At 41.0% G+C, this 26,165-nt stretch overlaps 1 protein-coding gene across 9 annotated transcripts; it reads left to right on the top strand.

Annotated features, from left to right (window-relative positions):
• The first annotated feature begins 9 nt into the window (after positions 1–9).
• Positions 10–25,359, top strand: bin1b (bridging integrator 1b). Of its 9 annotated transcripts, XM_036128542.1 has the most exons (18): positions 12–247; positions 12,859–12,939; positions 13,017–13,071; positions 13,587–13,681; positions 13,862–13,897; positions 14,495–14,590; positions 14,727–14,834; positions 15,151–15,243; positions 17,102–17,187; positions 17,266–17,341; positions 17,426–17,481; positions 17,558–17,602; positions 17,914–17,956; positions 18,556–18,693; positions 20,705–20,971; positions 21,129–21,182; positions 21,276–21,377; positions 24,969–25,359. In XM_036128542.1, the coding sequence occupies exons 1-18, from the start codon at positions 167–169 to the stop codon at positions 25,068–25,070; spliced, it is 1,614 nt and encodes a 537-aa protein (XP_035984435.1). In that variant the 5' UTR covers positions 12–166; the 3' UTR covers positions 25,071–25,359. The 9 variants fall into 9 exon arrangements, with proteins under 9 accessions (XP_035984437.1, XP_035984435.1, XP_035984436.1 ...); XM_036128544.1 differs by lacking the exon at positions 17,558–17,602 and having other exon boundaries at positions 10–247; XM_036128543.1 differs by lacking the exon at positions 13,862–13,897 and having other exon boundaries at positions 13–247.
• Positions 25,360–26,165: the final 806 nt, after the last annotated feature.

Here is a 26,165-nt window from a genome sequence, read left to right as displayed (position 1 = left end):
TACGCGTTGCGCCTTTAAGAAGCTGTCAGGAGGATTAGAGTTACGCACGGCTGCCTGGCCGGGGTCGCGCACCGGAGCGCTTTTTACGCACCCAGGAGCGACATTCGTCCCCTCTGGTTCTCCCCCCTTCTCCGTGGGTCCGGACGCCACTTCCACGCAGCGCGACATGGCCGAGCTCGGGAAAGGGGTCACCGCCGGGAAACTGGCTCTGAACGTCCAGAAGAGGCTGAGCAGAGCGCAGGAGAAGGTAGGCGGCGGGGACACGGTGTCAGAGGGCGAAACTGGATCCCCGGGCTCGGTCCGGTCCGACGGCAGAACCTTAGAACCGGGTCTGAGGCAAATCCAGGGGGGGCGAGGGGGCTTCTAGGAGGTTTCTAAGATAAAAGTTATAGGATACGAGCAACAAATGTTTAATTAACAACAATAAAGGCGCAATATGAGGATTTCTTCTTCTTTTAAACTCCTTAAACTGAGCATAACATGCAAATTAAGACATTTTTGAAGACATTTTAAACCAGGAACCGGTGGTTTTAACTAAATACATTAAATTAAACAAGCAAACGGTCTGTTTACTCGTTAAAACCACAGACTTTAACCTGTTTCATGTGTCACGGAGGAGAAGAAGGAGCCCTACGTTCAAAACGCCATGTTTATTTCACATGACCACAGCGAAGCACGGTGGTGGCTGCATCATGCTGTGGGGAGGCAGAGGTGGATGGAGCTGAATCCAGGAGAACCCTGGAGGAGAACCTGAGGCTGGAGGTCCAGCTTCCAGCAGGACGACCACGCAGCCAGAGATACGGATCAGAGCGGATCCATGGGCTAGGACGGCCTAGTCAAAGCCCAGACCTAGATACACCCCAGAATCTGTGGCTAGAGCAGAAACCCGACGTTCGCAGATGATCCCGAGCCGATTTGCAGTCTGTAGGTGTGGTGGCGACACCAGAGGAGGTTCTACAGATCGCTCCAGCCGCTGACTGGACATCAGCGCTGCGCCTTTTGTCTCTTTTTGTCTGTTAGAAAAGTCAAAACTGAGCAGAATCTCTCCCCACGTCTCTGTTTTGACAGAAAAGCCCAGCGAAACATCAGAGTTTGTGGTTCTAATGTGTTTAAAGGGAACCGTAGACACATTTAATAAAAGGTGTAGCAAAAATCTAATTTCTCATATAAATAATCATAAAGGCAGCCTTTAAGTTTGTTTTTTATAAATGAGGAAAAGCTCAGTTCTGAATAAATGCGTCATTCTAACATTTTAGTCCTCGAAGCGCTTCAAGCTTCATTTCATGATGAAGGAATCTGACAAATCAGCAGAAATGTTCTGCATCTTTGGGGGTAAAATGGACTCAAAGGAGGTTTTTTTCCCTGTAAAGGTTTAAATATTTCCTTCACGTTCAGCAGGACCAACAAATTAACTCCACAGATTCACGCCTAATGAGGCCTGAGGGAGAAAAAAGCAGCAGAACCGAATGTTTAAGTTGGACCAATGAGAACCCGATTCTGGCGTTAGAGGGGCGGCGGTACGATGCTCTGGGCTCGGACCAGGACCGCCTCTGTAACACCCTTCCAGGGTCTGGTCCGAGTCCGTCGGTCTGAACCGGGTCGCCAGCAGAACAGTGATCCAAAACACGGCAACAAACCGGCTGGAAAGGCGAAGAATCAGATGGTCTAGTCAAAGTCCAGATCTCCAGCTGACTAAGAATGAACCGGGTTTGGACCTGGAAGCGGACCTGAAACGGGTTCCTGGGTCATTGGTGCTGAAAGGTTCTGGTCCTGACTGGCAGAACCAGCTGTCGGGCCTCCATGGCACCATAGAGAGGAGAGATTGGGGGAAACCCGTGATAAAGTTTGAATAAAACCCGATCAGCGCCAGGTTCCGGGTTCTAATCCCGCCTGCTGCTTAAGCTGCTGAGGTTTCACCCGCTAATCACCTCGGAGCCACACCGACGGCTCGGGTTCTCCGGATGCTGAGAGTCTCTCTCGGTTCTGACGGGTCCAGCCCTCCTGGGTCCCTCGTCTCTGGGACTAAATTGTGGCATTTCTGCAGAACTTTAGCTGCGTTTGTGCAAAAAACGCGTTAAATGACGGCAGTGATCTCTAACTTTACGTCAAAACGCATCATTTTTATTAAGTCCTCCGGTGTTGGTGCATCGCTCATTTTTCCACCATGTGCGTTTTTTTTATGGTTCGTGACGACTTTTTAGGACTTTTTAGAACGTAGTTCTGCTTTCTGACGCCTCCTCCTGCATAAAATCCCCCCAAACATTTCAAGTTTGCACATATGAGGCAGGAAAAAGGAAACTTTTCGTGTTTTTGTCCAACAAAGAGGCTTTAAAAAGGGACAAAGCTGACACTAAAGAGGCGTAGAGACATCAGAAGATTCATGGATATCCGCTATAAATTATAATATCTGCGCTTAATAAGGACACGCATATAAAAAGAAATGTATAGATTTGTTTCTATGCAGAAAATGAAGGAACCTCGGAGGAATGAAAACATTTAAAGCATCAGTGTTCAAAAAAATAAATCCAAGGTTTAATTTAAGAAGATCTTAAGACAAATTCATGAGTTTTATTCACAGTTTCTTTTTGGTTGAATTAAATATTTAACGATAATGTTGAATGTAAGCCGTTTACGACGCTTCTCCCTGTGAAGTTTCCCACAGCTGTGACTATTCTGCCTTTCAGCCTCGCTGCAGAGTCCCTTATTTCTCTGAGAGAAGGAAACAGGGGAGGCCTGGTGCCGACATGGGGGGCAGATCTGGGCTGAGCTGAGAGGAGCAGCTGCTGCCTCTCCACATTCCCGCCCCGCTGGCCAGGAGCTTATTTAGGAGCATTCCAGCCGCCGAGGAGGTTTCCCGGCGATGATCGGAACCAGAGGAAGCGGGCCTGGATCAGGCCGGCCTCAGGGACGCTCCTCATCCCTGCAGGTTGTGGCTAACGCTTAGCTAGTTAGCAGCAGCCCTGTTCCCACCAGGACATGGTCAAAAAGCTCATTTCTTTCAGCATTTAACCAGTAAAGAGGAGCTGCACAGTGTTGGGTCCAGGCACGGTCAGGGAAAGTTGAGTGGAAGGAAAAAGTCTAACGCAGAACCACATTTCTTCTTCCTTATCCAAATCAATCTCAACATTCTAGATGTATGAGAAAGATATTCTCGACTTGCAAAGAAACAATCTGACTCGTCTAACGTCAGCGCTGGTGCTACCATAGAAGAAGAGCTCTGTTTTGCACAGCCTGTGCTCAACCCATGTGGTCTAGTCAAAGTCCGGGATTTAATTTGTGAGAACATCTATAGGCTCATCTCAGGATGTCTAAAATAAAATAAAATAAAAAGTGAGCTGGACGCTGAAGCCGTATATTGAGGCTGTCCTCAGTCAGCCAACCAGATTATTCTTTCATGTTTGTTATAACGAAACCTGCATTCCTCCAGGTTTACATGCACAAAACTTCACGGTGGGTTTAAAATGTATTCGGACTAAATAATCAGATTGTACCGTTTATATGGACACAATCAATTAATCTGATCATAATTTACGTGTTTATGCTCCTGGCTTTTGTTCAGAAAAGAAACACTGACAGCAGCAGTTCCCCTAAAAAAAACCACAGAAGAAGAACTTATGTCTTTGCTAAACAAACACAATAGCAAACAAAGCAGTTTTATACGAGTGCCCAGCCTGGATTAGCATCAGGTTCTAATTACGTTAGAAACTTTACTGAGTAAAGCAACAATTTTTATTTTCTCTTTTATTTTTACGAACAGAAAAGTTTTATCAGGAGCCCCGACAGTTTAGCTTCGTGACGTGTTTCCGCCACTCATTAACGCGTAAATACGTCCCGTTAACATCGGGCGTACTCTGGTCAGTTTACCAAATTCAGAATAACTTGATCCTGACCAGCGTTTACATGAACGTTGATCAGATTAAACATCCCTGTCATTGGGATTACAGTCTCACTCCGATCATCTTAATCTGATCATCACACTCCGATTGGCTCGTTTACATGACACATTTTAATTGCGATTACCTTTGTCTATGTAAACGTAGCTAATGTCTTTTTTTCCTCCCAGCAGATCATCCTGCTTGTTTTTAACGTAATAAATGTCAGATTAAAGGTCGGAAACGATCCGTTGTGGTCTCATGTTGCATTTTCATAAACCTCTGAGCGACTTAGAGCCAGTTCTGCTAGTTAAGGTCGTCTTGTTTGTGTTATATGACAGAAACTAGCACCTCCAGCCACGATTACTGACACTAAACCAGTTATCAATTAATCTGATCATAATTTACGTGTTTATGCTCCTGGCTTTGTTCAGAATAGAAACACTGACAGGCAAAGTTCCCCTAAAAAAAAACCACAGAAGAAGAACTTATGTCTTTGCTAAACAAACACAATAGCAAACAAAGCAGTTTTATACGAGTGCCCAGCCTGGATTAGCATCAGGTTCTAATTACGTTTGAAACTTTACTGAGAAAAGCAACAATTTTTATTTTCTCTTTTATTTTTATGAACAGAAAAGTTTTATCAGGAGCCCCGACAGTTTAGCTTTGTGACGTATTTCCGCCACTCATTAACGCGTAAATACGTCCCGTTAACGTCGGGCGCACTCTGGTCAGTTTACCAAATTCAGAATAACTTGATCCTGACTAGCGTTTACGTGAACGTTGATCAGATTATCAGTCGACATAAACATCCATGTCATTGGGATTACAGTCTCATTTCGATCATCTTAATCTGATCATTATTCCGATTGGCTCATTCACGTTTTATTCCGATTTGTCTATGTAAACGTAGCTAATGTCTTTTTTCCTCCCAGCAGATCGTCCTGCTTGTTTTTAACGTAATAAATGTCAGATTAAAGGTCGGAAACGATCCTTCGTGGTCTCATGTTGCATTTTTATAAACCTCTGAGCGACTTAGAGCCAGTTCTGCTAGTTAAGGTCGTCTTGTTTGTGTTATATGACAGAAACCAGCACTTCCAGCCACGATTACTGACACTAAACCAGTTATCAATTAATCTGATCATAATTTACGTGTTTATGCTCCTGGCTTTGTTCAGAATAGAAACACTGACAGGCGAAGTTCCCCTAAAAAAACCACAGAAGAAGAACTTATGTCTTTGCTAAACAACTAAAAAAAGCAAACAAAGCAGTTTTATACGAGTTTGTTTGCCATCTGAGTGCAAAAGGCCTGGATTAGCATCAGGTTCTAATTACGTTTGAAAGTTTACTGAGTAAAGAAACAATTTTTATTTTATCTTTTATCTTTACGAACAGAAAAGTTTTATCAGGAGCCCTGACAGGTTTACTTGTTGACGCATATCCGCCACTCATTAACACGTAAATACGTCCCGTTAACGTCGGGCGCACTCTGGTCAGTTTACCAAATTCAGAATAACTTGATCCTGACCAGCGTTTACATGAACGTTGATCAGATTATCAGTCGACATAAACATCCCTGTCGTTGGGATTACAGTCTCATTCCGATCATTTTAATCTGATCATTATTCCGATTGGCTCATTCACGTTTTATTCCGATTACCTTTGTCCATGTAAACGTAGCTAATGTCTTTTTTCCCCCCAGCAGATCATCCTGCTTGTTTTTAACGTAATAAATGTCAGATTAAAGGTTGGAAACGATCCGTTGTGGTCTCATGTTGCATTTTCATAAACCTCTGAGCGACTTAGAGCCAGTTCTGCTAGTTAATGACGTCTTGTTTGTGTTATATGACAGAAACTAGCACCTCCAGCCATGATTACTGACACTAAACCAGTTATCAATTAATCTGATCATAATTTACGTGTTTATGCTCCTGGCTTTGTTCAGAATAGAAACACTGACAGGCGAAGTTCCCCTAAAAAAAAAAAAAACCACAGAAGAAGAACTTATGTCTTTGCTAAACAAACACAATAGCAAACAAAGCAGTTTTATACAAGTTTGTTTGCAATCTGAGTGCAAAAAGCCTGGATTGGCATCAGGTTCTAATTACGTTTGAAAGTTTACTGAGTAAAGAAACAATTTTTATTTTATCTTTTATTTTTACGAACAGAAAAGTTTTATCAGGAGCCCCGACAGTTTAGCTTCGTGACGTGTTTCCGGCACTCATTAACGCGTAAATACGTCCCGTTAACATCAGGCGCTGGTCAGTTTACCAAATTCAGAATAACTTGATCCTGACCAGCGTTTACATGAACGTTGATCAGATTAAACATCCCTGTCATTGGGATTACAGTCTCACTCCGATCATCTTAATCTGATCATCACACTCCGATTGGCTCTTTCACGTTTTATTCCGATCGGCCCTTTATTGCGATTACCTTTGTCTATGTAAACGTAGCTAATGTCTCAATATCTTTTTTCCCCCCCAGCAGATCATCCTTCTTGTTTTTAACGTAATAAATGTCAGATTAAAGGTCGGAAACGATCCGTCGTGGTCTCATGTTGTATTTTTATAAACCTCTGAGCGACTTAGAGCCAGTTCTGCTAGTTAATGTCGTCTTGTTTGTGTTATATGACAGAAACCAGCACCTCCAGCCATGATTACTGACACTAAACCAGTTATCAATTAATCTGATCATAATTTACGTGTTTATGCTCCTGGCTTTGTTCAGAATAGAAACACTGACAGGCAAAGTTCCCCTAAAAAAAAAACCACAGAAGAAGAACTTATGTCTTTGCTAAACAAACACAATAGCAAACAAAGCAGTTTTATACGAGTGCCCAGCCTGGATTAGCATCAGGTTCTAATTACGTTTGAAGCTTTACTGAGTAAAGAAACAATAATTATTTTATCTTTTATCTTTACGAACAAAAAGGTTTTTATCAGGAGCCCCGACAGTTTAGCTTCATGACGTATTTCCGCCACTCATTAACGCGTAAATACGTCCCGTTAACATCGGGCGTACTCTGGTCAGTTTACCAAATTCAGAATAACTTGATCCTGACCAGCGTTTACATGAACGTTGATCAGATTAAACATCCCTGTCATTGGGATTACAGTCTCATTCCGATCATCTTAATCTGATCATCACACTCCGATTGGCTCGTTTACATGACACATTTTAATTGCGATTACCTTTGTCTATGTAAACCTAGCTAATGTCTCAATATCTTTTTCTTTCCAGCAGATCGTCCTGCTTGTTTTTAACGTAATAAATGTCAGATTAAAGGTTGGAAACGATCCTTCGTGGTCTCATGTTGCATTTTCATAAACCTCTGAGCGACTTAGAGCCAGTTCTGCTAGTTAAGGTCGTCTTGTTTGTGTTATATGACAGAAACCAGCACCTCCAGCCATGATTACTGACACTAAACCAGTTATCAATTAATCTGATCATAATTTACGTGTTTATGCTCCTGGCTTTGTTCAGAATAGAAACACTGACAGGCGAAGTTCCCCTAAAAAAACCACAGAAGAAGAACTTATGTCTTTGCTAAACAACTAAAAAAAGCAAACAAAGCAGTTTTATACGAGTTTGTTTGCCATCAGAGTGCAAAAAGCCTGGATTAGCATCAGGTTCTAATTACGTTTGAAACTTTACTGAGTAAAGAAACAATTTTTATTTTATCTTTTATTTTTACGAACAGAAAAGTTTTATCAGGAGCCCCGACAGTTTTGCTTCGTGACGTATTTCCGCCACTCGTTACGCGTAAATACGTCCCGTTAACATCAGGCGCTGGTCAGTTTACCAAATTCAGAATAACTTGATCCTGACCAGCGTTTACATGAACGTTGATCAGATTATCAGTCGACATAAACATCCCTGTCATTGGGATTACAGTCTCATTCCGATCATCTTAATCTGATCATCACACTCCGATTGGCTCGTTTACATGACGCATTTTAATTGCGATTACCTTTGTCTATGTAAACGTAGCTAATGTCTCAATATCTTTTTCTTTCCAGCAGATCGTCCTGCTTGTTTTTAACGTAATAAATGTCAGATTAAAGGTTGGAAACGATCCTTCGTGGTCTCATGTTGCATTTTCATAAACCTCTGAGCGACTTAGAGCCAGTTCTGCTAGTTAATGTCGTCTTGTTTGTGTTATATGACAGAAACCAGCACCTCCAGCCATGATTACTGACACTAAACCAGAGTCCACGGCTCTCTAAGAAGAGTCCAGGCCCCTGTGGACGTTGTCCTGCTCGGCTGCAGCACCTGTCCTGCCCCACTGCTGTGGGCGGGGCAGCTATATTTACCCCTCAGACTTTAATACCCCTCAGCCGGCCTGTAAATGTGGCCCGGGGGTATTTCTGTGGAAGCTGAAACCCAACACTGGCAGCCGGCGGACTGATGCGCGTTTGTTCTCCTGTCTTTGTGAGAGCCTGAAGTGGTCCTTCCCCGCAGGCTGAAGCTAAATGTCGGCGTAAATCTGACAGGCGGACAGGAACCCTCACCTGAGGAGCGATGAGCGTCGCCTGCTGGGCGGCTTTAGGGCAGGTAAAGCCTCCATCGCCCTGGAATCAGGACGCATTTAGCAGCGTTGTGCCGCCGGGACTCAACACAGACGTCTGGTGGCGTGGAGGCGCTGACGTCCGCCTCAGAGTCTTAACGCCGTCCTGCAGAGGGGAAGTCCCCTCCGTCGCCTCGTCGGCGGATTACGGCGGCAGGTGGTGGAGGTGGAGGCCGGTCCATGTGCTCGCCGTCAGTCATCCGATCAGATTAGCTGCTGACCCCGTTGGCCTGACGACGACAGAAACACGGCCAGGAGGCGCAGAGAGCCCAGGAATCATAGAAAGATGATCAGACTGAGATTAGCAGATATTTATTTAAAAATATCTAAATTAATTAAGTGAAAGAACTGAAGAATCACTGAAAGATGATCATCAGACTGATTAGCAGATATTTATTTAAAAATATCTAAATTAATTAAGTAAAATAATGGAATAATCACTGAAAGATGATCATCAGACTGAGATTTGCAGCTATTTATTTAAAAATATCTAAATTAATTAAGTGAAAGAACTGAAGAATCACCGAAAGATGATCATCAGACTGAGATTATTAGATATTTGTTTAAAAAAATCTAAATCATTTTAGTGAAAGAACTGAAGAATCACTGAAAGATGATCATCAGACTGAGATTAGCAGCTATTTATTTAAAAATATCTAAATTAATTAAGTAAAATAATGGAATAATCACTGAAAGATGATCATCAGACTGAGATTTGCAGCTATTTATTTAAAAATATCTAAATTAATTAAGTGAAAGAACTGAAGAATCACCGAAAGATGATCATCAGACTGAGATTATTAGATATTTGTTTAAAAAAATCTAAATCATTTTAGTGAAAGAACTGAAGAATCACTGAAAGATGATCATCAGACTGAGATTAGCAGCTATTTATTTACAAATATCTAAATTAATGAAGTGAAAGAACTGAAGAATCACTGAAAACAGATGAGACTAAGATTATAAAATATTTGTTTAAAACAAATCTAAATTAATGAAGTAAAATAATGGAATAATCACTGAAAACAGATCAGACTAAGATTAGCAGCTATTTATTTAAAAATATTTAAATTAAGTAAATAAATGGAACAATCACTGCAAACAGATCAGACTAAGATTATCAGCTATTTGTTTAAAAAAATATCAAAGTTAAGTAGAAGAAATGGAATAATCACTGAAAATTGATCATCAGATTGAGATTAGCAGCTATTTATTTAAAATATCTAAAGTAATTAAGTGAAAAGAACTGAAGAATCACTGAAAACAGATGAGACTAAGATTATCAGATATTTGTTTAAAAAAAATCTAAATTATTTAAGTGAAAGAACTGAAGAATTACTGAAAGATGATCAGACAGATTAGCAGCTATATATTTAAAAATATGTAAATTAATTAAGTGAAAGAGAACCTGCTTATCACTGAAAGCAGATCAGACTGAGATTATTAGAATCACTGAAAAATGATCAGACAGATTAGCAGCTATTTATTTAAAAATATCTAAATTAAGTAAAAAAAATTGAATAATCACTGCAAACAGATCAGACTAAGATTATCAGCTATTTGTTTTAAAAAATATTGAAATTAAATAGAAGAAATGGAATAATCACTGAAAATTGATCATCAGATTGAGATTAGCAGCAATTTTAAAAAAAAATCACTGAAAGTAGATCATACTGAGATTAGCAGCTATTTATTTAAAATATCTAAATTAATTAAGTAAAAAAATGGAATTATCTCTGAAAACAGATTAGAACTCAGAAGACTAAGATTATTTGCCATTTATTTAAAAAAAATCTAAATTAAGTAAAAAGAAAACTGATCTAGAAAATGTATCATTTTAATTGTGGTATCCCAAAAAAAAGGTCTGAAAATGGGCAATTAAAGAAATTACAAACAAGGAAAAATTGTTAAAATAAGAAAACTAAACTAATTTAAAACAGAAATAATTGTTAGGATAAAAATATTTCTTAAAATATTAAAGAAAATTAAAGAATTGAAGGAATACTTTTTTGGGAAAAATAAAAATTAAACATTTTGAAAAAAGTTAAATAAATTAATTTAAATTTAATTTTAATCATGTTATGGTTTATATATGTTTTAAAAGAATTGGTCATAAAATTGTTTGAAACAAAAAATAAAATATGCATAAATTGTTTTTTGTTTTTTTACAAATGAAATCAGTGTAAAATCTGAATAAAATAAACAAAAAGTCATAAAATAGCCCAAGTTAAACTAATAAAATGGTTTATTAAAGGAAACTTAAACACTGAAAGCAAAAAAACTGTTACTTTAAGAAAACATTTGATTAAAAAGTGTTAATTCTGTATCTCTATGCTATGAAATAAATGAATTTCTCACCTGCTGCAGCTGAAAATCTCCTGAGGTGTGAAAACACACCTGAGCAGAGTCAGAGTGACTCTCTCACCTGCGAGACGATGCTGAGCTCTGATTGGTCGAGGATTCAGGCCTGCGGGCAGGAAAAGCTGCTCTGAAACTGGACTTTTTTTTACTTGTATCATTTTATTATAGGCAGGAAGTGTTTTCTCTGAATTCATTTATTTCCAAACACACTAAAGAGTCACTTTCTAAAAATACTTGTTCAGTAGATCTGTCTCCTTAAATTATTACTGAAACAGAAAAATGACGACTCAAACCCACTCAGGAAATAGATTTGATCAAATCAAGTAAACTAACATTGGGTTAAAGGAGCCTTGACCTTTGACCCCTCATACCCTAATAATACCTCCCAGATGCTTCCTCCTCACAGCGACCTAAAGGCAAACCGCAGAGTTCAGCTTCTTGCAGCTTCTTGCAGCTGTTTAAGTCCATTTTTACAGTTTGGTGGCCATTTTGGATTCAGCGCCTTCTTATCGCCGTTTTCCGTCCACTAAATGTGTAAAATAGCGTTCTTTGTCTTTCTTTTTCACTTTTCTGGCTGCTAATTTCAGCCCATTTTAAGTTTACTTGTTGATTTAGGACCATTTTATGCGTCGCCGTCAGCTTAAGTCTGTTTTAAATGATGCTGTAGTTTGGGATTAGTTGCTTTTTTTTTGTTTGTTTTTTTAATTTAGTTTTTCGGACATTTTGTGTCTTCAGCTTTTAATCCAAACTTTTTTTTCATGCGTTCCAGTTGTTTTACTGCTAAATCGTTGCAGTCGTCCTGCTGTAGGTGAGGGTTTGTGGCTCTTATAGATGGTTTTGTCCCTTTTTTTCCATCCGAACAATGAATGCCAATAGAGGTCAGGGATAAAATTATAAAGTTGGACCTTTTAGACCCCACATCCACTTCAAATTCATCATGAACAAGAAGTTTTTAAATCACATTCTAGGGTGTCAAACTCATTTTGGTTTAGGGGCCGCATTCAGCTTAATCTGATCTCGAGAGGGCCACACGAGTAAATTCATTGCAAGATTAAATAGAACTAATAAATGTGGACTCGTTGTTGATTTTTATATTAAATTAATTTCACTTTTACACAATATACTATGAATAACCTCAGCGTTTTCAAGAAAAGTATGTGCAATTTCAACAATACTTTTACTCAGTTAAACATTTACTTAAGTGCATTATGCATAAGAACTGATCACAGTGATTATACAATGTTGAAAAACATTTATTCACATTTTTTGGAACTTAAAAACACTGTCCTGCATGACAAAATACATCAAACAGATAAAAATTAAGAAATGATTTAATTTTTTCCACACCTGAAGCTTAATCTGCTAATTAAAACACAGTGCCCCTCGTGGACAATATAGGAACTGCAGATTTTCAATTAAACAAAGTACATGTTTTTTTTCAATAATTGTTTTATCATTCTCTTCCTTTTATCTCCTCTTTCTTTCACTTTTTCTTCTTGTTCTTCCTTTCCTCTCCTACTTTCCCATTGTAGTGTCCATATCATTTGAGATAATCCCCGCATGAATCATAATAAAACTATTCACATTCATAAATCAAGCGGAGCACTATGGCAAAAGCAGTACTGCTCCACTTGTGAAATCAAATCTGATGAGCTCTTTTTGGCATTAAGACAACAATTCTTATTGCCACATTACCAGACAGGACACTGGGAATTTTTTATTTATTTTTTATTTATTTATTTATTTTTTTAATAATGATAATGCATTTAGCCACCGGGCCGGACTAAATTGTTCGGCGGGCCGGATCTGGCCCACAGGCCGTATGTTTGACACCCCTGGTCTAGCATAAATAGATCTGTTTATCATCTCCTGCCTTTCAACCACGTCAGATTATTCTTCAGCCTGAAGGTAGAGTCGTCTCTCTCAAAAGTCAGGCGTTGCGTCTCTTTGGGCTCATTAAGCTCGTTTTAAGCTCACATCTGATTGGTCCAGAGACGCTGGTCCAAACCAGAGTTGGGGTGGATGGCGGATAAATCTCCCTGGTCGTCCCTGCAGGTCCTCCAGAAACTCGGTAAAGCCGATGAGACGCGGGACACGGCCTTCGAGGAGCTGGTGGCCAGCTTCAACAAGCAGATGGTGAGCAACAGTGTGTCCCCCCCCCACTCTTCGTCTTCTGGCTCCTCTTCCTCACTGTCTGCATGTTGCCGTTTCAGACTGAAGGCACCAAGCTGCAGCGGGACCTGAAGGCCTACCTGGCGGCGGTCAAAGGTGCGTCGCAGGTTGATGAAAGCGGCAGAGATGCAGAACTCAGGGGTGGTTCTAGACAGGGGCCAACAGGGGCCCATGCCCCAGTAGAAATGGTCCTGGCCCCTGTACTAAAGACATAACATTAAATACACTTTTCATAATTATTTGCAATGGCAAAGAAACCATAACTGATTGGTCACATTGATCAATTTTATTTTTTACCTATGCAGTTTTACTCCAAGAAGAATTTAAAAATTAAGATGTTTCACGTTTAGCTTTAGCCGTATTGAGCAGGGACCAAAGTTTTCAACTGCTAGATCAGGGGTCTGAAACCTGCAGTTCCAAAACCACAAGTAGCTCACTTAATATTATTACACAGTTAAATATTGCCATTTTATTGTTTAATTTTTTTGTTCTGTGCCCCTGTGAAAAAACACTGGCCCCACCTTGGCCCCCCTGGTAAATTTGGTCTAGAACCGCCACTGGATGCAGAGCTCAGGGTCGCCCGGCATGACGGCGTTTTCTGTGTGTTGCAGCGATGCACGACGCGTCGCGGCGGCTCCAGGACTGCCTGGCTGACATGTACGAGCCCGACTGGTTTGGAAAGGAGGAGATGGACGCCCTGGTGGAGGTGAGGCGCCTTTAGGAGGCTCCTGAAAAGGTTTGGCGGCTCCACTTCCTGGAAGTGGACGTTACCCGGGCGTCCCTGCATGTTTGTGATTGTGATTCTGATCCGCTCTGCTGCGTTTCCTCCTGCTGACTCTCTCTCTGCTCTAACTGCATGCCCCCTTTTTCACGCTTCATCCTGAAGGAGATGATAGAGAAGGAGATGGACAATAACCTGGAGGTAAAAAAAAAAAAACAACTGCAAAAAGGGAACTAAAAGTAAGTGAAATTTTCTTGAAATCAGTGTATTTTTTCTTGACTTGAGGAGCTAAATAAGACTATTTGCCAATGGAATGAGTATTTTTACCCCTAAAATAAGATAGTTAGATATCCTGCACTTGAAATAAGATGATGGGGATGAATTGTTCTTATTTTAAGTGTAGAAATCTTATTCCATTTACAAATAGTCTTATTAGCTCCTCATATCAAGGAAAAATACACTGATTTCAAGAAAATTTCACTTACTTTTAGTTCCATTTTTGCAGTGCAACAATGTTTCTTAACATAAAGCTCAGAAACCTATAGTTGCTGTGGGACACAGTGACGTCCAGATTAGATCAGACCGTGTCGTCATCCCAGTGTTTTCACAGTGACGGGCCGTAGGGGTCAATGCTACAGATATAGTGCATGCACACAGGTCTAATTACCGCAAAATACGCCTACAAGGCACTATTTACGTTTACAGAGACAGCCTGGCAGGGTGAAAACGTCCTGATGAAACGACACCTCCTGATCAGATGTTTGCTTTTTTATTTTACTTTTTTTTTTTCTCCACCAGGACACAGACACGCTGTGGCTGGATTACCATCAGACCCTGACAGACAAGGCGCTGCTGTGCATGGACACTTACCTGGCTCAGTTCCCAGAAATCAAGGTGAGAGCCGGAGGCAGAAAAAGGCCAGAAAACGGCCAAGAAAGGACAGATGGAAACCACCAAGAGACACAAGATAAAGTGAATTAATTTTTAATGGAAGCTGATTTGTCGTTCATGTCCGTGTGCTGTGGAACAGTCTCGCATCGCCAAGCGAGAGAGGAAGCTGGTGGACTTTGACAGCGCCCGCCATCACTTCTCCTCCCTGCAGAAGGGAAAGAAGAAGGACGAGGCCAAGATCGCTAAGGTAGGCGGCAGGTTGGGTGGGTGGGGGGGGGTGCACGTTTCAGTGGTTTGGGTTTGAGCTTTGGTTGCTAACGTTTGCATTTAAGGTGGTATGAAGGGATGCTGCCTTCACGCCGCCTTAAATCAATCAGACTTCCAATTCTAAACGAATCTGCAGCCAATTAAATGCATTGAAGCAGTAAAACATCTGTTTTGCTTTACATGAACTAATGCACATGTCTGCATTTGTCTTGAACTGTTCTCGTTTGCCTCCTCGTCTTCATCGCCGCCTCTGCTCGCTCCTCTTCCTCCCCTCTCTGCATGGTGTGCGGTGTTAGCCAGCAGCCCTGTTGGAGATGGCCGCTCCCAGCTGGGCTCAGGGTTTGATTTCGGCCCACCAGGTGGCTCAGACTAACCTCTCCTACAACCAGGTGAAGCTCTGGTCCATGGCACCTTCCTCACTGTTGAACTGACAGAAACCAAAGCGTTGTCTCCACCTCCTCATCCTCACTGACTGTCCTCACCATTCACTCCTTTTCAGTGATAATTAGTCCTTATTTTTACTGCTTTTACAGTATTTCACACTTTTATTTTTCCGAATGAGTTTCAATGCATCCATTTTGGTGCTTTGATTAAACGTGTTCACCCAGTTGTTCAAATTAAATATTGAGTTATATAGAGTTTGGGTTGTCATAAAACTAACTGACTGGTGAAGGTTGTTTACGAACCGTTTAACAGAGATAATATAGCAGCTACAAAAAAAGCTGGTTTATTTTTTGGTTTATTATTTAACAAATTGAACAAACTGACTTGTGAAAAGAAAGAAGCAAACTCAGTGAAAATAGTTAACTTATTATTTAACTAACAAATAACTAACTGAATGAGTGGCCAACCAACTTAGTGAGAAACTAACTTAAACATGAACAGCTGTTGAACAACTGACTGGAAAAAAAACATACTGATTAACTAACTAACTAACTAACTAACAACGAAAGAACCAACCAACAGACTGGGTGAACTGATTACAGAACAAAAAACAGATTGATCAAACTAACTAACTAATCAAATTAACTAAAAAACTGACGGACAAATTAACAAGCTGCCTGACTAAGAGCTTGGTAAATGATAAAGATAAAAACTAACTAACTAACTAACCCAGTGGGTTAGCTACTAACTAAAAACAAAGAAACAACTAACTAACCAACCAATGGACTGACTAGGAAACAAAATACTACTAACCAGCATTTAAACTAACATAATGGCTTAGCTACTGACTAAAACAAAGCGACAACTAACTAACCAACCAACAGACTGGCTGACTGGGTTCATAGATTATAGAACAAAAAACAGACTGATCAACTAACTAACTAATCAAATTAACTAAAAAACTGACGGACAAATTAACAAGCTGGCTGACTAATAGCTTGGTAAATGATAAAGATACTAACCAACTAACCCAGTGGCTTAGCTACTAACTAAAACAAAGAAACAACTAACTAACCAACTAATGGACTGACTAGGAAAAAATTAAATACTACAAACTAGCATTTAAACTAACATAATGGCTTAGCTACTAACTAAAACAAAGTGACAACTAACTAACCTACCATCAGACTGGCTGACTGGGTTGATAGATTATAGAACAAAAAACAGATTGATCAAACTAACTAATTGACTAATTGGATTACTAACTAACAGACTAATCAAATTAACTAAAAAACTGACAGACAAATTAACAAGCTGGCTGACTAATAGCTTGGTAAATGATAAAGTTACCAACTAACTAACTAAACCAGTGGCTTAGCTACTAACTAAAACAAAGAAACAATTAACTAACCAACCAACAGACTGGCTGACTGGGTTGCCAGATTATAGAACAAAAAACAGATTGATCAAACTAACTAATTGACTAATTGGATTACTAACAGACAGACTGATCAAATTAAATTAACAGACAAATTAACAAGTTGGCTGACTAATAGCTTGGTAACTGATAAAGATACTAACTAAACTGAGAGACAAAACCACTGACCAACCAAAGGACTAAAGAATAACGAGGAAACAAACTGAAGGATTAATCACATGACCTGAGTTACTAGTTTATGGACTAGTATCATCACTGGTTAGTGGTTGACTACTAAACTAACCGTTTAATTGCCTGCATGCTGAGATTCAGTACAATCTGATGATCTGGTTTCATCTGCTGAACGATGCTGGTCTCTCCTGGGCGGGTTGTGCTGGACTCCCCCGGTCCGTGTTCATCCTCACCCTCTGTGTCTGCCGGTGCAGGCGGAGGAGGATCTGGGCCGGGCTCAGAAGATCTTTGAGGAGCTGAATGTGGAGCTGCAGGACGAGCTCCCAACTCTGTGGGACAGGTGAGGAGGCCGACGGGTCCGGTTACCTCCAGAACCCGCCGGGTCAGACCGTTAACCAGGGGTGTGTCCGTGTTTCAGTCGTGTTGGCGTCTATGTTGGCACATTCCAGAGCCTGGCCGGCCATCAGGAGAAGTTCCACAAGGAGATGAGCAAAGTGAGTAAAACCTCCTCCGTGCAGTCCGTCACGCCAAAGATCCATCATCCGGTCAGTAAAACCCGGTTCTCCTCCTCCGAGCAGCTCAGCCAGAACCTGAACGACATCATGACCAAACTGGAGGAGCAGCGGCAGCTCAAGTAAGTACGACCCGACGCTCTCGGCGAAGCGTGAACACGGCAGACATGAAAGTAATTAACATCACATCTGGTGCAGAAAAGATGCCACTGCAGCGACAAAGAAAGTAGACGATGCAAAGAGGTAAACAGGCGGTGCATGCATGCTTCTCCTACTGCACGGGTTGTTGTGGTCCATAACCGCCCAGTCTGGATATCAGTGGACTAATAAACTGCATCATCAAGGTTACCAGTATATAAAGAGCTAACAAAGCTGGAGATGAACCTGCAGTGACTGATTTCTTAGCAATATGTGATGAATGTGATGGAGAAATGTGATCATTTGAAGCACGCTGGCGCCCCCGTGTGGACAGAACCGAGAACAGCTGCAGTGATGCTTTTGGAGATGTACGTTGCTCCTCTTTTAATCTCTCTCATCTTGCTCTCTCGCCTCAGTGAGGAAGCCAACCACAGCGAATCCACCAGCCCAGCACCAAAGGTAAATGACCCTCGTTAAAATCAATGTTAACGAGGTTCGCGTAACCAAGAGAAACCTTCTGGTTTAAAGTGTCCTGGGGTTAGCAAAAGTATTTTTTCCCTGTTGCCATCAGCCTGTTGAACTGCTGAACTATAAACTGGACCACATTTACACATTTGCACCACTGCACCTCTATCTAGCATTACAAATGCTGCCGAACTCTTAGTTTCTAAATGCATTCTTGCACAATCATTCTGCACATACAAATGGTTTTAAAATAGTCACCTGTACACTTTGACCGCACACTGTCTCTTTCTCCTGCATTGTTTACATTTCAATTGTTTACTTTTTAATCACTGCTGCACCTTATACTATAATATACAAGCTGTATGCTACAAAATGTTGTTCTGTACGCACTCAAAATGACAAATTAAGTTGTCTAAGTCTAAGTTTAGACGTTCGATGAGACGTTGCTGACCCCCTCCCCACAGCATGACAGCCTAACTCATTGTGGTGTATGCCAACATGCCTGTGTGTCCCTCCCTCCTGTTGCATGTCTGCACGTCCCATCCCTGCGGGGTTGTTTTTTTTTTTTTTTTAAAAACCTCCTGGTGGTGCAGAAGCTCGGACCCCCTCCCAGCCGGCCTCCCCCCAGGCTTACGCCGTCTCCAGACCCCAAACAGCAAAGCCTCGGCATGTTGGAGGAAGAGGCTTCGGCAGCAGATACTAACACGGACGCCAGCAGCACAACACAACAGGTCAGACAGAAACTAACCATCCTGCTGTGACACAGACAGAAACTACTTTTCTCCATTAATTAGACCCCGACGCCTGCTTTGACATCCTTATTTTTGTCTGCAGGTATTGGTACCAGTAATCTATTAAATCTGCAGACGTATTACACATGCATTTCCGATATTTGGCTCCCCAGAGAAAACTTAGTGGTTAAACTCAAGACATCCGAGTATCCAACCCTGAGGAACTCCTTCTCTTTAAACTCATATTAAAAATAGCTTGATAGTTTTGAGACAGGTCCAGTGAGGCGTTTGGTTTTACGCCGTTTATCTCTGCTAACAACACGGAGACGCTAACTTACAGTGTGTGTGTGTAGCGGTGTGAGCCCCGGTCCGCGGTCAACCTGCTGGACTGGGACGTGGAGGTTTTGCAGCCCGTCACGTTTCCGGTTCCCGAGGTGGGTGCTGGGTGATGCCGAGGTCAGGCGTGTGAAGGGTTTGTTTCAGAAGTGAGTTTACATGCATCTTCATTTGTCCTCGTTTCAATTTAGCTCATCAAAAGTCTTGCTTTTAATCTGTTCATGATCTCCAAAAGGAATTTTAGGCCAATTGAGCTCATCTAAGTGTAAAAATCCTCCTTCAGATTGCATGTAAACACAACGGTGAGCCTCTTAACCTCGCCGGCTTTGCCTTTCCTCAGTTTGCATGAAGGACCTCTGTCTTTTCTCCTCTATCTGGCTCTACTTTAGAAATCTGGGGTGTGTGGTTTGAGAATTTGGGAATAGAATAACTTGAACACTTGGTATTGCATTATAAAATGGAGGAATCATTGGGATTCCTTTAAAAAATAATCCATGTAAGCAGAACATTGCCTGGTTGTAGAAGATGAAACAACCCACACTGCAAAAATTGATCTAAAAATGAGTAAAATGTTCATAAAGTTAGTATATTTGTCCTTGATTTGAGCAGGTAAATAAGATTATCTGCCAATGGAATGAGTATTTTGACCCCTAAATAAGATAATTAGACATCCTGCACTTGAAATAAGATGATGGAGATACATTGTTCCTATTTTAAGTGCAAAAATCTTGTTAAATTGGCAGATCATCATATTTACCTGCTCAAATGAAGGACAAATACACTAATTTCAAGAACATTTTACTTATTTTAAGTTCTGTTTTTGCAGTGCAGGGAGTACACTGCAAAAACAGAACTAAAATAAGTTAAAATTTTCTTGAAATTAGTATATTAGTATATTAGTACTTTGTCTCCATCATCTTATTTCAAGTGCAGGATGTCTAATTATCTTATTTTAGGGGTTAAAATACTCATTCCATTGGCAGATAATCTTATTTACCTGCTCAAATCAAGGACAAAAACACAAACTTTAAGAACATTTTACTTATTTTTAGATCCATTTTTGCAGTGCACAGGGTGTTTTTTCTTCGACATGTAAACCACTGAAAGGTTCATTCAGATCAAAAATCCAGCGATTAAGCCATCATTCATAATAAAAATAATAATAATAATAATAATAAGTGGATGACGTTTTGATGAGAACAGTTCAGGGTCCCTTCCAGTTCCACGTTCACAGAATAACCGTGAAAACAATGCAACATAAAGACCTCTATGGTTAGATTGTGTTCAGGGTTGGAGTTAAAGGTTAAAAACACATATTTGGGTGAATTCATGAACTGGACCAGACACTAGGGCGGTGGGTCGGGTCGTCAGAAATTGAACCTGTGGCTAAATGTCGTGACGAAGGTCTTTCGTCTTCTTCCTCGCTGCTTCACTGGAAGGCGCCATCATGGGACTCTTGGGTAAGCAGAAGTTCATAATGATCTTACTCCTCACAGCCACCGCTCCAGACTGTGAAATGAACTCTGTGCCTACTTCCTCTGGCTTTTTTTCAACCCCGCACTTCCCTTTAAACACAAACGATCCTCCTCCATCCTCCTCCGACCCGTCTCCTTGATCTCCCTTGTGATCCCAAAAAAAATCCCCTGGCTTTGCTGCACGCCCCATGTCGTCACAGCAAGAGCCGACCGGCACAGAGCGGGCATCCCAGCGGGATGATGATGATGATGATGATGATGATGACCGGCCCCGGGACGAGGTCCAAAGCGGCTGGGATTACAGCGACAGCATCTCTCAGAGCTGCGCTCAGCCCGGCTGGGAGGGTCCGGAGGCGGCTGAGGGTCAGGAAGAGCGGGGCTACGCGGCTCAGCCGTACAGCGAGCCTGACTGGGACGATGACGATGGTGTCCGTGTGGGTCAGGGTGACTGGGGCCAAGAGGAGGAGGTAGAGTTGGAAAAGCAGAGGATGTAGATGAAAAAGATGTTGACCAGCCCCGGATCGCCTAAATGACGACCTTACTCCCTAATCTTTCCCCTTTATCTCTACTCTGAGCACATTTTCACTTTTTTGTTCACCCTAAATCACTTTTTCTAATCCACAGAGCTCTGTGACCAACGGCTCCGACGCTGATCTCCCTCCAGGGTTTCTCTACAAGGTGAAGCCAACCTCACGTTTTATCTGCACCGAAGGTCGCCATCGATTCACGTAATTAGTTTCCGTCTGATTGACGCGCGGCTTTGTGCTTCAGGTAAAAGCCGTACACGAGTACACCGCCACTGACAACGACGAGCTGGAGCTGAAGGTCGGCGACGCCGTGCTGGTTTTGGCTTTTGACAACCCAGATGAACAGGTTGGTGTCGTCTGCAAATGTGTTTAACGCCATGAAAAAAGCCCGAGACCAAGCAGTGGCACCAAAATCTGCCAGAATATGGTGGTCTTTGCAGGCTCTTGATAAGGTCCCAGATACATAGGAACGTTTCTTCCTCAGCTCGTCTTCGTGCCCATAGGTCTCTCCTAAACAGGCCTCTGCTGGTCTAGAAGGTCCAGATGCTCCTCCCTTTGCCCAGAACCAGGTTAATAATGCCAATGCATGTACTTGGCTCAATGTTGCGTTCCATTTGCCTTGGAGATCACAAACAGGAGCCCAGAATGGGGTAGACCCCTGTAAAATGTGTTCCAATTAACACAGTCAGAAGTCAGGATTCCAAAATAAAAACAAAAAGGTTAGGATTCCAACATGGCGATGGCCAGGAAAGCTGATTCGTTCGTAGTACCCCTTATTACTTTCCACATGCAGACACCGCTTTTAATTTGTTGGGTTCAGAGCTGCAGCCACTACGTGTAACATTGATTTTAGAGGGGAGGAGGCCTTAGGTTCCAACTCTCAAAAACTTACAACACAGCTATAGGGTTAATCCCGGCCAATCGTCACCTTAACTCTCACCCTCATACGGGTGATCAAAACATCGCTCCTTTAAGCCAAGACAATAACGACCCTAACGACTCCTCGTTACAGAGGAGTGGACCAGTTTCGGTTCAATCTGCTGGCTTAATGTCTTTAACGACCGCCCATTACTAAGGAGGTGGACCTGTTTCTGTTGAATTTGCATGTTATCTAAGGCTAAGCCATTACAAGGCCTTTGTTTGGACAGTAGTATAAAGCTTGGTACTTCACATTACTCCAGACTTTTTGAATTGAGAAAGCTTCCTGGAGAGGAAGCGAAACGTCTTCAACTACGGAAAACATGTCCAGTTGCTTTGTTTTTTTTACTTTTTTTGGATTAATTTTAGACACTCTGCAGCTGTCTGTGATGAAAACATGTAAAATAAACATGTTTTCGTCACAGCTTACTAGTTAATGCGAGGAGCTGCCATACTGGATCAGACAATCAGCCTTAAAAAAAAAAATCTCTCAGACTTTCCAGGGGGAAAGGCCGACTATAGCGGTCATTACAATTGATTTTTCGGATAGGAAGCTGGGATTTCCAAGTTCCGACTGCAAATTGAATGCAACATACAAACACACGATGAGTAAAAACATCATGTGTTTTGTATGTTGTCAAGAATAGACAACTTAAATGAATTATTAGGACCATCATGATCAGTTCTGCTTGACTGTTGGGGCTGGCTTCTTAGTTTTTAAGTCAAAACTTTCAATGAGTTCAGTTCTGAGAACAGCAGTCTTAGCTGCACCTCTGCTCGGACTACATCAACCAGGAAGGACCGACTTACGCTGCATCCAAAAACATCTTTTGTGTTAGAACTCTAACCAAAGCGGAAGTGCATCACCATGATCAGTGCTGTCCGAATAGTGCAGTCAGTAAGGAAGGAGGCAAATTAGTCGCTTCCTCTCGCGACTAATTAGCCTAGGAACCTCACAACGTCGCTTACCGGCGCTACGGAGCTAAAAGGAATCCCACAATTCTTTGCATGACATGGCGTATAAAACGCAGCCCACCTCATGGAAATCAACCAAAATGTCTAGAGAGAAGAGATCGCACACTTTGTAGTTCATCCATGTGCGTTTCCGTCATGTAATGACGTCGCAGGTAAAGGCCGTCTGAAATCTGCACAGCAGTCTGAGGCTCCACTGCTGCTCTGTTGACCCTGTGAAAAGGTGCCACGAGCTATTAATGTAATATTTTGGATGCAGTCTTTGTCAACTTGTGATAGATCATCTAAGCAATGAGTCAAAGGCCTCTGAAGTTAGCCAAGAGTTAGTCAATGCTGAAAGTTTAACATTTATATTTAATTTAGCTGATTTTGAACTGCAACAAAAGACAAAATAGCTAAATTGTAAATATAAACCTAATATAATCTCAACTCTTGTAAATCAAATTAGTTGAATTATTTCTCCCATTTTAGCTTCCCTTCACTGGCTTCCTGTTAAATCAAGAATAGAATTTAAAATTCTCCTTCTAACGTATAAAGCCCTTAATAACCAAGCTCCTCACTGCAAAAACTAAACTAAAAATAAGTAAAATGTTCTTGAAATTAGTGTATTTGTCCTTGATTTGAGCACGTAAATAAGATGGTTTGCCAATGGAATGAGATATTTTGCACTTAAAATAGGAACAACTCATCTCTATCATCTTATTTCAGGTGCAGTATATCTAATTATCTTAGTTTAGGGGTCAAAACACACTCCATTGGCAGATAATCTTATTTAGCTGCTCAATTCAAGGAACAATGCACACATTTCAAGAAAATTTGAGTTATTTTAAGCCCTGTTTTTGCAGTGCATCATATATCAGAGCTCTGATTACCCCGTATGTTCCTAACAGAGCACTTCGCTCTCAGACTGCAGGTCTGCTGGTGGTTCCTAGAGTCTCTAAAAGTAGAATGGGAGGCAGATCCTTTAGCTATCAGGCTCCTCTCCTGTGGAACCAACTCCCAGTTTTGGTCCGTGAGGCAGACACCCAGTCTACTTTTAAGACTAATCTTAAAACTTTCCTTTTTGACAAAACTTATAACTAGAGTGGCTCATGTTACTCTGAGCTTTCTCTATAGTTATGCTGCTATAGGCTTAGGCTACTGGAGGACATCAGGGTCTATTTCTCTCTCTCTTCTGAGTTCTCCTACTGCTCTCCAATTTGCATTGTTTGTTATTTCAGCTTTTTGTTCTCAGGTACAGCTGGTCTGACGTTTTGTTAGTTGTGAGATCATCCAGGGGAGACGGATCATCTGGTTCTTCTGGAGGTTCTCCTCCCTGTTAAAGGGGAGTTTTCCTCTCCACTGTCGCTTCATGCATGCTCAGTATGAGGGATTGCTGCAAAGCCATCAACAATGCAGACGACTGTCCACTGAGGCTCTACGCTCTTTCAGGAGGAGTGAATGCTGCTTGGAGAGACTTGATGCAACCTGCTGGGTTTCCTTAGAGAGGAAACTTTCTGACCAATCAGGAGGATCTGATGGAATCTGTCTTTGTAAAGAGCCTTGAGATGACATGTTGTAAATCGACGTTATATGACTAAAACTGAACTGAATTAAACTGCAGGTAGTGAAAAGCTGCCAATTTGAGCTTTAATCAGCCAAAGGTTTCTTAGCATGTGCTGCTTACACTGCAAAAAGGGAATTGAAAATAAGTAAAATTTTCTTGAAATTAATGTATTTCTCCTTGATTTGAGCAGGTAAATAGGATTATTTGCCAATGGAAAGGGTATTTTACCCCTAAAATAAGACAATTAGATACACTGCACTTGAAATAAGATGATGGAGATGAATTGTTCCTATTTTAAGTGTAAAAAACTTATTCCATTGGCAAATAATCTTGTTTACCTGCTCAAATTAAAGAAAAATACTCTCATTTCAAGAGATATTTTCTTATTTTTAGTTCCATTTTTGCAGTGTAGCTCGTTTTTAAAGTTTATCCTGAGCAAACCAGACATCTGTAACTTCTTCTTTGGGATGGTCGCCTGAGATCTGCTGTGTCTGTCTGCAGGACGATGGCTGGCTCCTCGGCGTCAAAGAGTCTCACTGGTCACAGAAGAAAGATATTTCAGCCAAAGGTGTTTTCCCTGAGAACTTTACCCAGAAGGTTTGATGTCAAAGCTGCACACTGATCCCAGCTCCAGCTCATCACTAATGGTATCTGTCATGCACACCCTGTCATGATGATGATGATGATGATGATGATGATGATGATGATGATGATGATGAGACCCAGAAATGTGCGCTGAGACATAAAAACTCGTGATAAACACAGCAAAGGAGAACAGTGCCTGTCTGTGCACATTTACGCAACAATAAGCGTTGATCAACAGTTTGCTTTCCGATGACTTTTTAGTAAATTTGTGCAAGCAAAAAAAATAAATAAATCGAATTTAAACAAATGCGTCCACGTTTTCGTATGTTTCTTTATAACTTTGCAATTTCACAGCGATTACATGAAGTTTACCCAGGAATACCCAGACAGGCAGAGGTTTTAAAATCTCCCAACAACATAATTAAAAATAAAACATAACATTTTTTTTTTTTGCTAAATGTTCATAAATGTGCTTTTTTTGTTAGTTCCTACCTCCATCCTCTTTGGATGGAATTTGAGAAAGTTTCCAAGCACCTAAAGTCTGTTTGCCGTGAACACTAGAGGGCAATGTACAAACAGCTTCATAATGTTGAGGATAAGGACTAATCAAGCAGATATGCAGAAATTAAGTACATTTCGCCCCCAAAACTTTGACAATACATGATTGAACCAGAACTACAAAGTAAAACAGTAATTAGTGGCATTGTGTTAAACGTCATATCACCTTCTAAGGCAATATTTTTGTAGCTCTCTCATGAAAACAGTCATAAAAATGCCAGGTGTCCTGGAATAAAGATGTTTAATGAACATTTAATATATTAATTAACACTGCCCTAAATGTTTTGTAAAGTTTCTTTGCTTATGAAAAGCATCAGTAGTTTTTCCAGCACTCCTCATTTTAGGAAAACTTATTGTGGGGCTTAAATTTTGTAACAAACATGGAATTATTCTGATTTCTGTAATTAAACTTTCAGCTCTTATATTCAATAAAAAGGCTATTTATAGTTTTACAGTGTCTGTTTCAACAGGTATCTACTCAGTTAAACGGGGCGTAATAATTTGTTTTTTAATTTTGCTTGGTTTTTCTGTAGAAATTGGGTTTTGATCGGATAA

Source organism: Fundulus heteroclitus, chromosome 24 (genome assembly GCF_011125445.2).
Source record: "Fundulus heteroclitus isolate FHET01 chromosome 24, MU-UCD_Fhet_4.1, whole genome shotgun sequence".
In the NCBI taxonomy this organism is placed as follows: domain Eukaryota; kingdom Metazoa; phylum Chordata; class Actinopteri; order Cyprinodontiformes; family Fundulidae; genus Fundulus; species Fundulus heteroclitus.
Note: the sequence above shows the minus strand (reverse complement) of the source record. Positions and strands in the feature narration are given on the sequence as shown.

Coding starts and splice junctions, on each gene's coding strand:
- bin1b (XM_036128542.1), top strand. CDS start 167: ATGGCCGAGCTCGGGAAAGGGGTCACCGCCGGGAAACTGGCTCTGAAC. Junction 13,072..13,586: donor CTACCTGGCGGCGGTCAAAG/GTGCGTCGCAGG, acceptor TGTGTGTTGCAG/CGATGCACGACGCGTCGCGG. Junction 17,342..17,425: donor TCCACAAGGAGATGAGCAAA/GTGAGTAAAACC, acceptor TCCTCCGAGCAG/CTCAGCCAGAACCTGAACGA.